Raw genomic sequence first — 13563 nt, forward strand, 5'->3', positions numbered from 1 at the left:
AAATTTGAGGCTATCAAATGCTCTATAAGAGAATCACAATAATATGTTATAAAAATCCATGGATCTACTAGTCTTGAATTGTTTCAGTTCTGGTAGTTTTGTGGCCTAGCCTAGTAGGCGGGGTCGTCAAGGGCGATTTGGATTAGATGTGGCTATTTAACTAGATTCACTAATTAGGATATTACTGAAGAAGACTCAGTTTCAAATAGGGGTTCTATAAAATACAAGATCTAATTAGAAGTTTTTACTTGCAAGCTGATTGGAGGGTATGTGTCAAGTTGGAGGAGATTAAAAGTTGAATATTTAAAATTGTCAACTCAATTTAGTCAATATTATGCTGTTTGAACTTCAATATGTCAAAAAGAAAGTGAAACAAAAATAAGCAAAAGTGAGAATCTCACCATCATTTTAAAAAGTTGCTGGTCCAATCACATAGGTGTGAGTTTGGTCGTTAGTTTGATTTTTACGGGTGCTATTCATTTGATATTCATTTGAACTGCAAATGGTGGATTTATAACCGTGGTGAGTGAGTGTTTCGCTTCCCACCTAGATCCTGAAGGTGCATTGGAAACCAGGAGACTCTGTTTTATATGTGCTTCACAACTCACTCAAAACTTGATTTCATTTAGGGTTGAAAAACATCGTAAATGTGGTAAAAAAAGAAAAAAAAAAGAGGCAAATATTAGTTTGGCCAAAGAATATTTAACAAAGTTGGTATGACCCAGGCTATCATGGGAAATATGGCCTCTTTATGGGGCGTTTGGCAATAGGAACAAATAAAAAAATATTTTTTTAAATTTAAAACATTTTTTGAATATAAATATTTATTAATATTAATATATATATTATTAATAAATAAAAATAATATTTAAAAATTATCGGGTCGAATCGAGCCCTTGTTGGGCCGACTTGGGCTGGTTTCGATCTCGATCTGGCCGAGTACTGGGTACCCATTTAGTACCCGGCCTGATGCCTGCCTCAATGTGTTATTAAAGGAGAAAACTTACTAAATCAGTCTCAGCCGCGATGAAAACTATGGCCTCTTATGGCGCCTTTGGTAATAGGAACACTAATGCACTATTATATGTCTGTGTTATTGAAGAGAAACCTACTAAATCAATCTGTTAGCTATGAACTCATACGAACAAGTGTTGCATTACACCAAACGGCGATCCATCTTTGGGTAGACACTAGTTGGTTGACATGAATGGTGATGCATAAGGTGAGTACCATGATGAAATGCCTTGTTCTTCCATCAGTGGCCGCTTGTTCCAATTTTTCTCTGTTTTTGGTGAGCAGGAGGTTAACAATTCATGGTACGAAAAGAAGGCAGTAAATGAAGAACATTTTGGAGGGGAAAAGTTTTTACCTCGCTGAAGGTGCCATTCAACTCATGGTAAACAGTTCATGGTAAACATTGGCTGATTTGCCGAGTTGGCTCGATAATCGTTCGAGTCAATTCGGATCATTACAAAACCCGATCACGAATTAACTCGCCCCCAACTCAGCCCTGACTCTTCTTAACTCACCTGAACCGAGTCAACAAGTCAGCTCATTGACTCGATGACCTGGTCATCAGCCAATTCGAGTCCGACCCGTGGATTGGCCAACTATGGAAATAAGTAAAAATACATATTTGGTCGAGTTGTGTGACCATGGATGTGTTGAAATTTTATCTCCTTTAAGGTGTGGGTTATTTTATTTTGTAATAATTTGGATGAGCGATAACGATGCATCATTGTATTGTTGACATGTTATCTGATTAAGGATTATTTTGTAGTAGTGGGAATGAATCATAATAATGCACCATTCAACTTAGATATTGTACTTTTTGTTGCATAAATCGAACTAGAAACATACCTGGCTACTTATGCCCTCTAAACTAAAAATTATATTAACGATACAATAAAAATACAATGAGGCAATGACGAAAGATTTGATTCTTTTGGAACTCAGTACGGCTGGAGTCCGGGCCAAATTGCATCGATTGACGCCCGGAATAAAAGTTTAAAATGTTTTACACAAAAGTGCGTTGCTTTTGGATAAATAGCATAAAGACTCTTGGATTTCGATAATTTTGGGCCAATGCCTTCTTGTAAGGGCAGAAACGAAACAAGGTTTCAAAAGGTAAAGTATTCTTCACTTTGTTGAAAATAACTTTAAAATAATTAAAATTCTCCTTGAGAATGTATAAAGCTAGATATCGGGCAGGATATCAGATATCTAATGGGCTTTCAAGTACCCAGTTTGGGTCCTCGACATAAAAAAACTTCAACTCAGCTTCTCTCTCTCTCTCTTTCTCTCTCTCTCTCTCTCTCTCTCTCTCTCTCTATATATATATATATATATATATATATATATATATATATATATATATATATATATATATATATATAAAAGCCCAAGTGCTTGAGATTGCCTTTCCGATTCTCCTGCAAAACCACCCAGAACCCTTAGTCCACCAAAAGAAGAAATGGAAAGATAGAACAACAGAACAAAAATCAACCGATCTAGAAAACAGGATAATCCAGAATATTAAGACCGATATCCTGTTTTCCTCTCCTATTTCTCCATCAAACATGCATATCTCAAAAAACCATCAAAAAGAAGGAAGAGGAAAAACAAGGTTTCTTGCTTGGTCGCCATGATCGACCAAACAGTTCTTCCTTCTCTCTCTCTCTCTCTCTCTCTCTCTATATATATATATATATATATATATATATATATATATATATATATATATATATAAAATCTTTATTTATTAAATTTATATATTCATTGTACATATTTTATGTGAATGAGGTTGAGTTTGGCGGCTGACATGGGGCACCATGATTTACTGTTTTGGAAAAGGGGTAATTTTATATTTTAAAAAAAGATATTTCTTTTTTGGCCTTGTGGGAGGAGTCCTCCTTTTTATCATCAAAGACAATTTAATTGTCTCTATTCTCTAATACAGAGTCCTGACGATTTCTATGTTATGTACTAACATGGGAAGGAATGTTCCAACCTTTCAAAGAAGGGTGTTTTGGTAATTTTATAGGATTTTTTTTTTTGTTTTCCCCTGCTCAATAAAAATATATTTGGATCATTTTCAACCCATAACACATTGTCCCATTAACATGTTAAGGCCATAATATATAATGTGCTTCTTTTTAGGCATGAAGGATAACATGCTCACATGCATAAAAAAAAAAAAAGGAAAATTGCAAAACAATCAAAAAACACTTCAAGAATATCCTTATCTCCCAACTTAGAGAAAGTAGTGCTGTAAAAATTGATCAACAAGCAAAGCAGCTGAGTTGGGGAATCAACCAATGCATTGATTTAGCTAAATCAATTGTTGATCAGAATAAAATGATTTAAAAATAAAAGATAATAGACAAATATATACAGAAAGCAATTCGGAACACAAAATTTGTTAAACTAAAAAAAAAAGAAAAAGAAAAACTGGACCATCTGGTTCAAGGAATGATTTGCATTGGCAAAAGACAACACAAAGTCGCTTAATATTGCAATGCAAAATACTTTTGTTTCGCGAAAGCTAGAAATTTTTCGTGAGGGATGTCAAATTAAAGTTTCTAAATTTTAACTGAAGCCGAAATATTATATTTTAAAATTTGTATATATGACAAATAATTTTTTTAAAAAATTAACATAATTTTTTTTTATTTTTTATTTTTGAGATAAAACTACAGCCCGTGCGACCCTCAAAATAAAAGCGTGTCACGCCTCCTTTGTGAAACAAAAACACCCAAATCGATCATTGGCCTCAACCACCCAAAAGTTGTTTGGTGCACAAAGGTGTAATGTCAGGCAGTAAAACAAAAATGTTTGAATAGAAGCAGTGTCTTGTAATTTCATCAAAGTCAGGGGTCATAAGGTAACATGTTCAATATAAACTGTTTAACTTTATTTCTGTTCCTTTCAAATCTTCTTTCTCATTCCCTTCTAACTCAAGCAAGGAGAGAGGGAAAGCGGTGGTTAACTGGTTGCAGGGCAAGCAGAGAAGGGGAGAGGAGGGGAAGAACGGTGAAAGGTCTGTCCTCTCCCTGCTTGACCGTGCGATTAGGGTTTTGGAGGTGGGTTTCAAGATTGAGGAGGGAAGGAAGCAGATCCAGCAATGGACGACTACACCAGGGAAATGATGGACCTCAAAACCCTAGTCACTCGCACCCTCGAGAAGAAGGGCGTCCTTGCCAAGATCCGGGTTAGTCTATAATTTCTTTCTTTTTCTCTCTGTGGCTTCTGCTTGCATGCCTAGAATTGTTGAAATGAAAATCATGCCGCGTTTCATTGAGTTGAGTTGAGCTAAGGTAATTTAATTGATTTGAGTTGGATGAAGCTGAGAAATGGGACGCCTATTTCGTGGAAAGGCTAACGACCTTTTGCAAACTTACGTTGGTTCTACAGCCATAATATGCGCAGAAGTGATTATGCTGATCTGATCTTGAACTTAGTGAACCAGACAGAATACATATTCGAAATGTGGAATCTGCGAGAGAATCGTGGATTTGCATGGATACTGAGTTCAGTCTACCTGCAACTGGATGTTTGTTTTACATGTTTTAGGTTTTCTTGTTCTAGATCCAAGTTCTGGAAGTTGGAGATAGGTAAGCGCGATTGATAAATCTTGGTGTCAAAGTTGAGGCAGGTTTCTTTGCTCTTTTCAGTTCAGGAATACCTCTGTGATACCATATTAAGCCAAAAGGAGCAAGAGCAAAAATGGTGAAAATTAGGGCATTGAGAAGAAACCTTACATTCATGTAGAAAAGGTAGTAAATGCTTGTATTTGATTATCTTGTTACGCAATTCCTGTCTGTACCAAGACAGCCTGAAACGTGGCGCATGTACAGCAGAGTTACTACAGGAAGTCGTGATGCTCAATATTCTATTCACAAACAGTCTTGTCCTAAAATGGTTACATGTGACAAAACTGGTCTACATTTTTGTGTAAGCATCTGGGCGAAAATTGATATGCGTTTCCTAGCTCTTGGACTGCAACTAATGTGTCTTGGCTTAGTAACTTTTTGTAGCTTACTCTCTTCTCAAGCATGGGAAAAAGAAATAATCACGCAATTTGTCCTGTTAGATCTCGTTTCAATAACTTTCGTAGGATTTTAAATCCAATTTTCAAATTAATTTACTGTATTGGGTGCATTTTTGTCCATTGTTCACTTTTTCACTTTTTTAAATTCTGAAGGTTGATTGTAATTAAAATTTTTCTTGGGCCTAACCTCTTCTCTAGGCTGAGCTTAGAGCAAGTGTATTTGAGGCCATAGAAGAAGAGGATCGAGCGGTTGAAAGTGAAGACGGTGGACCACCTGCCTTGCTTGGCAGTTGCAATGATCGAGCTAAGCAGCTACATGCATCAGCATCAGGTTATTTTCTTGTTTAATGTTGTTAGCGTATTTTATTATTTCTAGTTTAATTTAGTATGACATTATGATTTTTTTTTTAAATTAGGTTTCTGATTCAATAAAGTTGGCAACATGAGGATCATTCTAAAATTTAACTAATATTATGCTTCTTTGAATGATATATAATAGGTGTGTGTGTGTGTGTAGGAAAAGTCAATGCTGTCATGTGTCGGATGGCTAAAATTTAAAATTTTGTCATTAAAAAACCATAAATTGTTGATAGAGCCACCATAAACCATCATCGCACCACAAACCATTGCTAAGTGTCAATCTATTTTTGAAGTTTATCCATCCGACCACAGTAGGTAGACGACAGCATCAAATTGTCATATATATATATATATGCACACACATATATATAAATAAATAAATATATATATATATATATATATATATATATATATATATATATATAATATAGAGAGAGATAGAGTTTACAAAATATGTGGTTTGAGTAAACATAAGTTCATGTCGATTGATCATGGGCCATCCAATTAACTTCATTGATGGTTCAGAAAAGTACTTTTAGTATCTTATTTGTTCAAAATCTTGACTAGGCAGCTGACTAGTAGGTTGAGTCGGTTATGTTTTGACTTGCATTTGATGCTAGCAACTAATTGGTTAGGTTAGTTAATTAGTTGCATAGTAATCAGACAGCTGGTTAATTCCGAACCTACAAATATATACATATTCTTTGTATAGATATATGTGTTTTCTGTATTTAGTTTCATATGGATATATGTATTTATTTCTTTATATTCAATGACTTGGGCCTTGTCAGATTGATTAATCCTGATTAGTCTTTTTAGGCTCTTGAACAATCTGTTTCTGACTTTTGGTTTTGACAAATGACAACTTAGGTTAGTATTAGTTTTTGTGCTGTCTCAGAAAACTTGTCTGAGCCAATATGCACGGCTCATATCTGGCTTTATCAACCATTTTAAATTGCTTTAGAATTTAAAATTAGTTTTCAATTTTTTTCTTCATGACTTTATTTGGGTTTGGGCATCAAACAATACGGAGTTGAATCAGCCATACAAAGTTACAAACTAATATGATTATAACCCAAATAGGCCCCACGTGGGCTGATACTTAAAGACCCTTCTATTGGTTACTTACATTGCTGTTGTGAGGGCCCAATATGGGTTGATACATGACATTGATAACATTGGTGCTCAAAGTGTCACATGTAAATGTTTCTTTTCCAAAAAAGGTTGACAACAACTAATAATTTTGGCTTTGAAAACGCAACTTTAGAATTTAAACCTGGCACTTTGTGAACCATTATTCAAGTGGGTCATATGGTTCTTAGTTAGTCTTTATATATACTATGAATTGAAAAGAAACTGTGATTAGTGAGATCTAAATGGGATTTTGTAGCCAAAAAACAAATGCAATTGATTTTTGAACTCTTGTAAAATCTGATCCATGCTTTGGATTTCCGTGTTCTTTATGTTTCTGGACATTCCAAATCCATTTGTATGTCTGAATTTGTGAAAGCAACCAAAAAACTGTGGAAATAGCTGATGGCCAGATTTCTGGACAGTGAAGTTTAATCAGTATTTACTGAGTGAGGACTGTGTCATTGATATTTTTTGTAGCTCTTCATAAATACAGGTGAGGATATGAATTATTTTCATACTAAATCTATGATTTTTCGTTTTTGAATTCTGCAATTCTAAACTTCTAGTATTCTAGACACGATGGATATTGATGCTTGGGAGTGACTGTTATAGCATTTTTCTTTGGAAAATTGGAAATGTTTGTTTGCAATTCATTAAGAAATCAAATGTATTTTGTAGAGGGCCTGCTCCTTTTTGTTTTTTAAATTTGTGGAGGGGTAATATTTTTTATTGTGAACATGAGTTGGTCAAGCACAAGTACATGACAGTTGTCACACCTATCAATATTTTCTCAATGAACACCTAAGAACCCATGAGAGATTTGATGATAAGTTCATGTTTGTTTTTCTTAGCTTTTGGCAGATACATCTCCTAATATGTTTTTGAAATAAAATCATGATTAGCTTGTACTCTTGGGCTATAATATTCTCTTTGATCATTATGGCACTTCCTTTGGGACTGAGCCCTCAGTTTTCCTGAAAGATATCTTCCCCTGATTGGACCTCTGGTAAGTGGGTTCACATTCACTTTTCCATACCATGTTATCTGCTTGAGCAACATATAAAGAAATGGTATGAGATTGTGAATCTTTTTTGGATTAGACATTCATGGCATGGTGGTTTACACACAGAGTGCGAGCAAGGAGGATATTTAAAGGGCAGAAAGAAAACATGTTGCTCATACCTGAAAGGTCCTGATTGAGGCATGACTAAAATTGAATAGGACGAGGAAAGGCATTCTGTCATTAGGTTGCCACGGACTTGAAAACTGTTGCATAGAGCATATCAACTTCCATGCTTTTCTACTGAAGATTCTCTATCTTCTATGTCTCTATTTTGTAACCATTCTCATGATGGTTTCTTGTCAGTGTGGTCCCTTCTTTCATTCGAGATTAAAGTAAATATTCCCATTCACTAATTTGAGAACTAAAGTTGGAGAAGTAGATGGTTTGGTAAAGAACTTGGGACTCGTGTATGTAAGAAATATAAGAATATGGAAGGAGAGGTTTCATAAAAGTATAAGATAGACCAATGAAAACAAATAATCCAGATGTGGTTGCTGCAGGTGATTGGTGAAAATTATATGTCCTGGCAGCATTTTCTCCATGTGTATTTAGTATTTCTTTTTAAAAGCTTGTCAAATTTGATATGGATTACTTTGGCTACGATATGCTTCGGTACATATTTTTGCTCCGAAGTTTTCAGTATCCTGCTGTATTATACTTTCCTACTTTCTGTTCCACTATGAGTTGAGGGTCTGGTATTTGCTTTCCTTAACAAGTCTGCTAAGTGGATTTTATTTATGATATGCAGGAAGGCTGTTAACTGCATTGATTTGTGAATACTTGGAATGGGCTCAACTAAATCATACTTTAAAAGTTTATTTGCCAGAATGTAATTTGGTGAGTGAATAAAATTTCTTTGCTTGCAAGAGTTGACGCAAGTTCTTACATGTCATCCTTCACTTTGTGTTACCATAAAAAACCTTGTTTATTTTGAATTTCTCATGATAAATTTGCCGACTTTTCTTCCTGGTTTTTTGACAAGATATTAAAATTTAAGCCTCTTTTTGGTTCTTGTTTTTTGGATGTCATGTATGTGATAAATTAATTTATTTGTAAATTGAAATTTCAAATTTTAATGCATTGTTGAATACATTCAGTCTGGGGAACGGTTAAATTGTATTTGGAAGGAAGAGTTTAGCATTCCTTTTAAACATTAACCCTTCCTCCTAAATGACATGGCACCATTCCTCATTGGTCTTACCTATGCTACTAAGCAGTATAATATCTTACTGATTTTTATTATGGCAAAATCTTTAAAACCATTTCAAGCATTCATAAGCACTGATACTTTTTTGAGGTAAAATTGATTTTTAAAATCTCCCAGATATTTTCCCTGGCCAAGAAATTCCTGAAAAATTATTGCTTTCCATTGTGTCTTTCATATTTCCTTATTGCTGCTTCATTTTCAGCCAAAGGATTTCTGGAAGGCTGAGCTAAGGGACAAATTTGGTAACATTGATTCAAAAGGTGGAGAAAGTGGTCCTTTGCTACTGGATGTACTTGAAGGGTTTTTGAAGCATGAGGTTTTGCACCTTCTTTCCCCAGCTTAATATGCTCTTTCATGGTATTGCTGTTGTGAATCAAGGGTACAGGAAAAGTATGGTTTTCTGAGCAGAAATATTTGTGTAATAGTTGTTGCTTATCTGTACCTATATAATGTAATTAATTGCTCAGTCGTACTCCTGTAATTATGTACATAGGAAATGATTTCAAGTTCCACAAAAGGGTATTCTTTTGATAGTGGATCATGAGGCTCTTGTCAAAAGCCTTCTTGAAAGTGTGGTTACAAATGTGTAGTTGATGGTGCCAAATTGGCTGTTCTGTCTGTAATCTTTTCTCATACAACTAGAATTGCCTTGTTCCAGCATGTCAGGGACATTCCATTTGACACTTCTTCCAAAGCCCCTTATATTTGAAATCTTATTTAGGACTTAAGAAAATGGTTGTATCATCTCATACTTTCAGCCGAATCCCTGTGACCCAGTACCAAAGCAGGCTATTCTCAAATGTCTAATTCATTTCTCAAGTAGCCCTGGATACTGTTCCAAGTAGAATATTTCAATTTTCTAAGATAACTGTTTTGCTCAAAGGAGAAAATAATGGACTTTTTTGCTAAGCCAGATAATGAGATCTTTGTCTCTGATTATCAACCGGTGGTACTAGGTAGTGAACATGATCTAGGCTTGATTTACTGGCCTGGTATATCTTCAGTTGGGACACTAGTCAGTCCTTTTGGATGAGAGGATTTAATTCACATGTTGGATTTTGCTGCAATACATAGTTCCTTGTAATCCATAAAGCACCAAACTGTCATTAAACGATCTTCAGATATGGTGCCAAAGCTGTTTGTAAAGTATTGAATGGCCAAGAATCAGTTTCTTATTCAGCACTTTCTCTCAGTTAAACTGGATGCCTGGTCAACCAATTTGTTACTGGTTGGGACAGGCATAAGATTTCCAAACAAATCCACATTGGCTGGATTAAGTGCTTCGCCTCGTGCTTGCTAGGTGCATTGTCCACCATTTCAGATTCTCTTGAGTTGAGATTTTGTCTAGCGAGAGGCCACTTAATATCTTTTCTCTAGGCAAACGGGTCGTTTCCAAATGCATTCTAGAGAAAAAATTGATAGTGTGGAGTAATGTTAGCCAGTGTCACCATTCTCCACATGCAAAATGCCTGCTTGTAGAGAAAAGATGTTCCATTCCATGATAGACTTGAGCTCAAAAATCAGTGGAATTAATGGTGGACGTGGTGGTAGGTTGCACATTAATAAAACAGGTATGGTCGATAGATACTGTTGGCAATTCTTCAAGTGTAGCAGCAAAGTCATCCTTCTGAGAGTTGATTAGATTTTCTCTGTTCTTTCTAACATGTTATGTGTAAAAAAGCCTCTTCCATGAAAAGATGGTTGCTGAAATACATAGGACATCATCTGAATCTACTGCTATTGTCAGCATATGCTTTATCCACGATCTTTCTTGTTCATGAGTTATCTATTTTACCTTTAAACTGTGGGCTGTTCAACAGGTATCCTCCCAAGGACGGGGAACTGTTAGAAAAATACCTGTCTCAGAAGCAGAGGCACTTACTGCCATTGAATCAAGGACCATGAGAAGACCTGTTTCTTCATCCATTGCTGGTGGTTTGCCTCCATTGGGAAGGTATTATTCCCCTTGCAATCAAAATGCCTTGATACCTTCTTTTGTATCTTCACTGTTCTAATTTTTTACTTAAATTGCATCAGCAGGCATATTCCTGTCTCACAACCGTCTGGTAAGTTAGAATAAATCCTTTTGCCAATTTACTGAACAGTTTGACATTTTTTTTACTCTTCTCATGTTTCTAGAGTTTCTGGATCTTTCAGATAGGAGACCGAGCTCTTCTGTTGCTGGTTATAGAAAAGATGATTATGGTTGGAGATATGACAATGATGAGCTGTCAGAGGAAGTTCTCCGAGCTTCAAATGCTTTAGAAAATATCCAACTTGACAGAAAAGCACGGAATTTGACATCGTCATGGAGGTAGGAATCAAGCTTCGAAACTTCATTTTTTCCTGCTTGTTTTGGCTAAATGCTGCTCTGTATGTACTGATTGCTTTGTTGCAAGTAAATGATAGAAGTGTTCTCTCTATTTACATTCCTAATGAAAAGGGCTAGATCTGGGTCAAGTTCTAATCAGATTCATAAATGTCAAAGTTGGGCCGGTGGCTGGGCCCCTGTGCATTCATATTCTTTCTCTATAATGTCCATTTTATGCTTATGACATGTTTTTAAAGAGGTGGGCTAGCAAAGGACCACTGAATGCTGGCTAGTCTTTGGGCTTTCTTTTCATATGAAGTCCCTTTTTCTGTTGAGGCATCCATGTAGCTAATATTGTATTGCCTGTCTGGTTTTCATCATTTGAGCTTTAAATTTTTGTATTGCTCAGCTGTTTCTTTTAGAAACTATCATTGACATTTTCTTTGACACCATCATTCTGCTTCTCTGAGAAAGGTTGGCAATTCACATTGTATTGAATTTTGAGTCTAATGCAACCGTTTCAATTTCTTTTGTCTATCAAACAACTATATACTCTGTTACCTTTATGTGAATCCGGTGCCTTTGACAATCCTTGCTTAATGAGCCTTGTGTAGTTCTGAGTTAGGGCTAATTGATCTCATTGCAGGCATGCTGGGGATGGAATCTCCGAGGATGATGTTCACCCAGATCGAGACCACCTCTGATGGTTGTTACTTACCGTATGTTTGATTTCCTCGACGCGTTTTGGCCTTTTCTTCTTTTGATGCACAAATCTGTGACGTGTCTTCTTTATCATGTTGTATTTCACGCAAGGAAACAGTTCTCTTTCCCTCATTTTGTAGTCTTCTCTTCCCTCTAACTAACTAGATTTTGTCAGTTCATGCTTCGGGCTTTGTAATTGGACCTAGAAAATCTGATTGGGATGAAGTACATGTATCACGCTTACTGTTGATAGTCGTTAGCTAGGTGTTTGCGGATGTCATTTTCATGTAAATGTGGCATTTCTGAATCAACAAAAGAGTGATTATTTACTGCCTTCTGCATTTTGCATATTGGCGTTGGTTTTTTTCTGCATTTTGCGTTTGGAGGTACTTCTTTCAGGAACGAGCGGAGGCGGTTTTTGTTTATTATATGAAGACCGAGCATTATAGGGATGAGGATGGCTGAATGCAAAGGGACAGGTGGTGTCCCACTCTGCTTTGTCATGTGTATAGATTTAAACACCACGTGAAGACGCCATGGGTGCAGTGTAGAGAGCCAGAAGGATTGGTGATGGCTGCCAGACCAATGGTGTCTCAGATTATCATGCATATTACTCTGCGCGTAAAGCTAATGCTTTGTGTACCTTTTGACACGGATGGACCTGTAGGGTTTTAAGTTCCATTGATTAGTCTGGAATGGACTTTCTTTTTCCCTTTAACATTAAAAAAAGGGGGATTTTTCAGAAGCACATTTAAATAATTGGCGGCAATTAAAAATCATGTTACAGTTTTCATATTGTTGAAAGTCATCTGAGCTTTTGCACTATTAATAAAAAGCAAAACATTTTTTTGGTTTACCCTAAGTTGTCACTTAGTTAAGCTTGTGTTACTGTCAAAAAACTAAATGCCCTTTAAGACAAATTTGGAGTTATTTGATTTTTGTTCATATTCAATGTAAGCTTCCTGTTTTTTTTTTTCTTGATGTTAGAAAGTTATTCTGGAACAACTTGACCCCGCCTACGTTAGGCAAGAAAACCAGACTAAAAATGTACACCTACATGTTTCGAGCTTAATGTCAGCTCGTTGATCCATTTATGACAACTGACTTCAGTACAAAACATGGTTTTGCAGAAGATCTATGGAAAAATTTAATCTTTTTACTAGAGGAGCTTCTAATTATTTGACCGGTTTGTGAAATGCATTTGAACCTAAAAAGTGGTTGTCGTACTATATTTTTCTTACTGAATCACTCTTAGAATGATGTGCACAAGATTAGATTATACAAAATGAGTGGTCTTGTCTCTTGTTTTGATGCTGGACGCAAATAGTCTCCCTCTCAGATGTACTGAGATAGTGAGAATTAGTTTTCCACTTTTATGAAGTAATTTGAGAAAGAAGGTAACATGCATTATCTCTTATTCTTTTGCAAATAGAGTTGTGAAAGGATATGTTTCTCCATTCTGTGAGAATCGTTATCCCGCCGTATCCATCTTTGCTCAGCGATCTTTGGCGAACTTCTTTGTCACTTGGGTATAATCCTTAAGTGATTTATATTAATTTTCTTTCATTGACAGCCAGAGCCAGGTTCCTCACTTGTAGATGAAGTGCACAGGAACGCGCATGCATTGCATGCATGTAGAATCATGCATACTTACGTCTGCATGTGCGATCATGGGTACAAATGTCTCAAGGTTGACGGTTTTTTCCTCTCTCTCTCTCTCTGAGGTCAACCGGCAA

General features: G+C 35.9%; 1 protein-coding gene across 2 annotated transcripts; it reads left to right on the top strand.

Moving 5' to 3' along the window:
* Positions 1-3935: 3935 nt before the first annotated feature.
* On the top strand, positions 3936-12177 carry LOC116255157 (protein TONNEAU 1a-like). Of its 2 annotated transcripts, none has more exons than XM_031630923.2 (8): positions 3936-4210; positions 5249-5381; positions 8356-8444; positions 9017-9130; positions 10635-10768; positions 10852-10880; positions 10972-11128; positions 11772-12177. In XM_031630923.2, exons 1-8 carry the CDS (start codon positions 4124-4126, stop codon positions 11827-11829), a joined length of 801 nt encoding a protein of 266 aa, XP_031486783.1. In that variant the 5' UTR covers positions 3936-4123; the 3' UTR covers positions 11830-12177. The 2 variants fall into 2 exon arrangements, with proteins under 2 accessions (XP_031486783.1, XP_031486784.1); XM_031630924.2 differs by having other exon boundaries at positions 10855-10880.
* Positions 12178-13563: the final 1386 nt, after the last annotated feature.

Source organism: Nymphaea colorata, chromosome 5 (assembly GCF_008831285.2).
Source record: "Nymphaea colorata isolate Beijing-Zhang1983 chromosome 5, ASM883128v2, whole genome shotgun sequence".
NCBI classification, from domain to species: domain Eukaryota; kingdom Viridiplantae; phylum Streptophyta; class Magnoliopsida; order Nymphaeales; family Nymphaeaceae; genus Nymphaea; species Nymphaea colorata.

Excerpts from the sequence above, each read along its gene's own strand:
- LOC116255157 (XM_031630923.2), top strand. The coding sequence starts at position 4,124 with ATGGACGACTACACCAGGGAAATGATGGACCTCAAAACCCTAGTCACT. Across the intron at positions 4,211-5,248 it reads GCGTCCTTGCCAAGATCCGG|GCTGAGCTTAGAGCAAGTGT; the intron begins GTTAGTCTATAA and ends CCTCTTCTCTAG. Across the intron at positions 9,131-10,634 it reads AAGGGTTTTTGAAGCATGAG|GTATCCTCCCAAGGACGGGG; the intron begins GTTTTGCACCTT and ends GCTGTTCAACAG.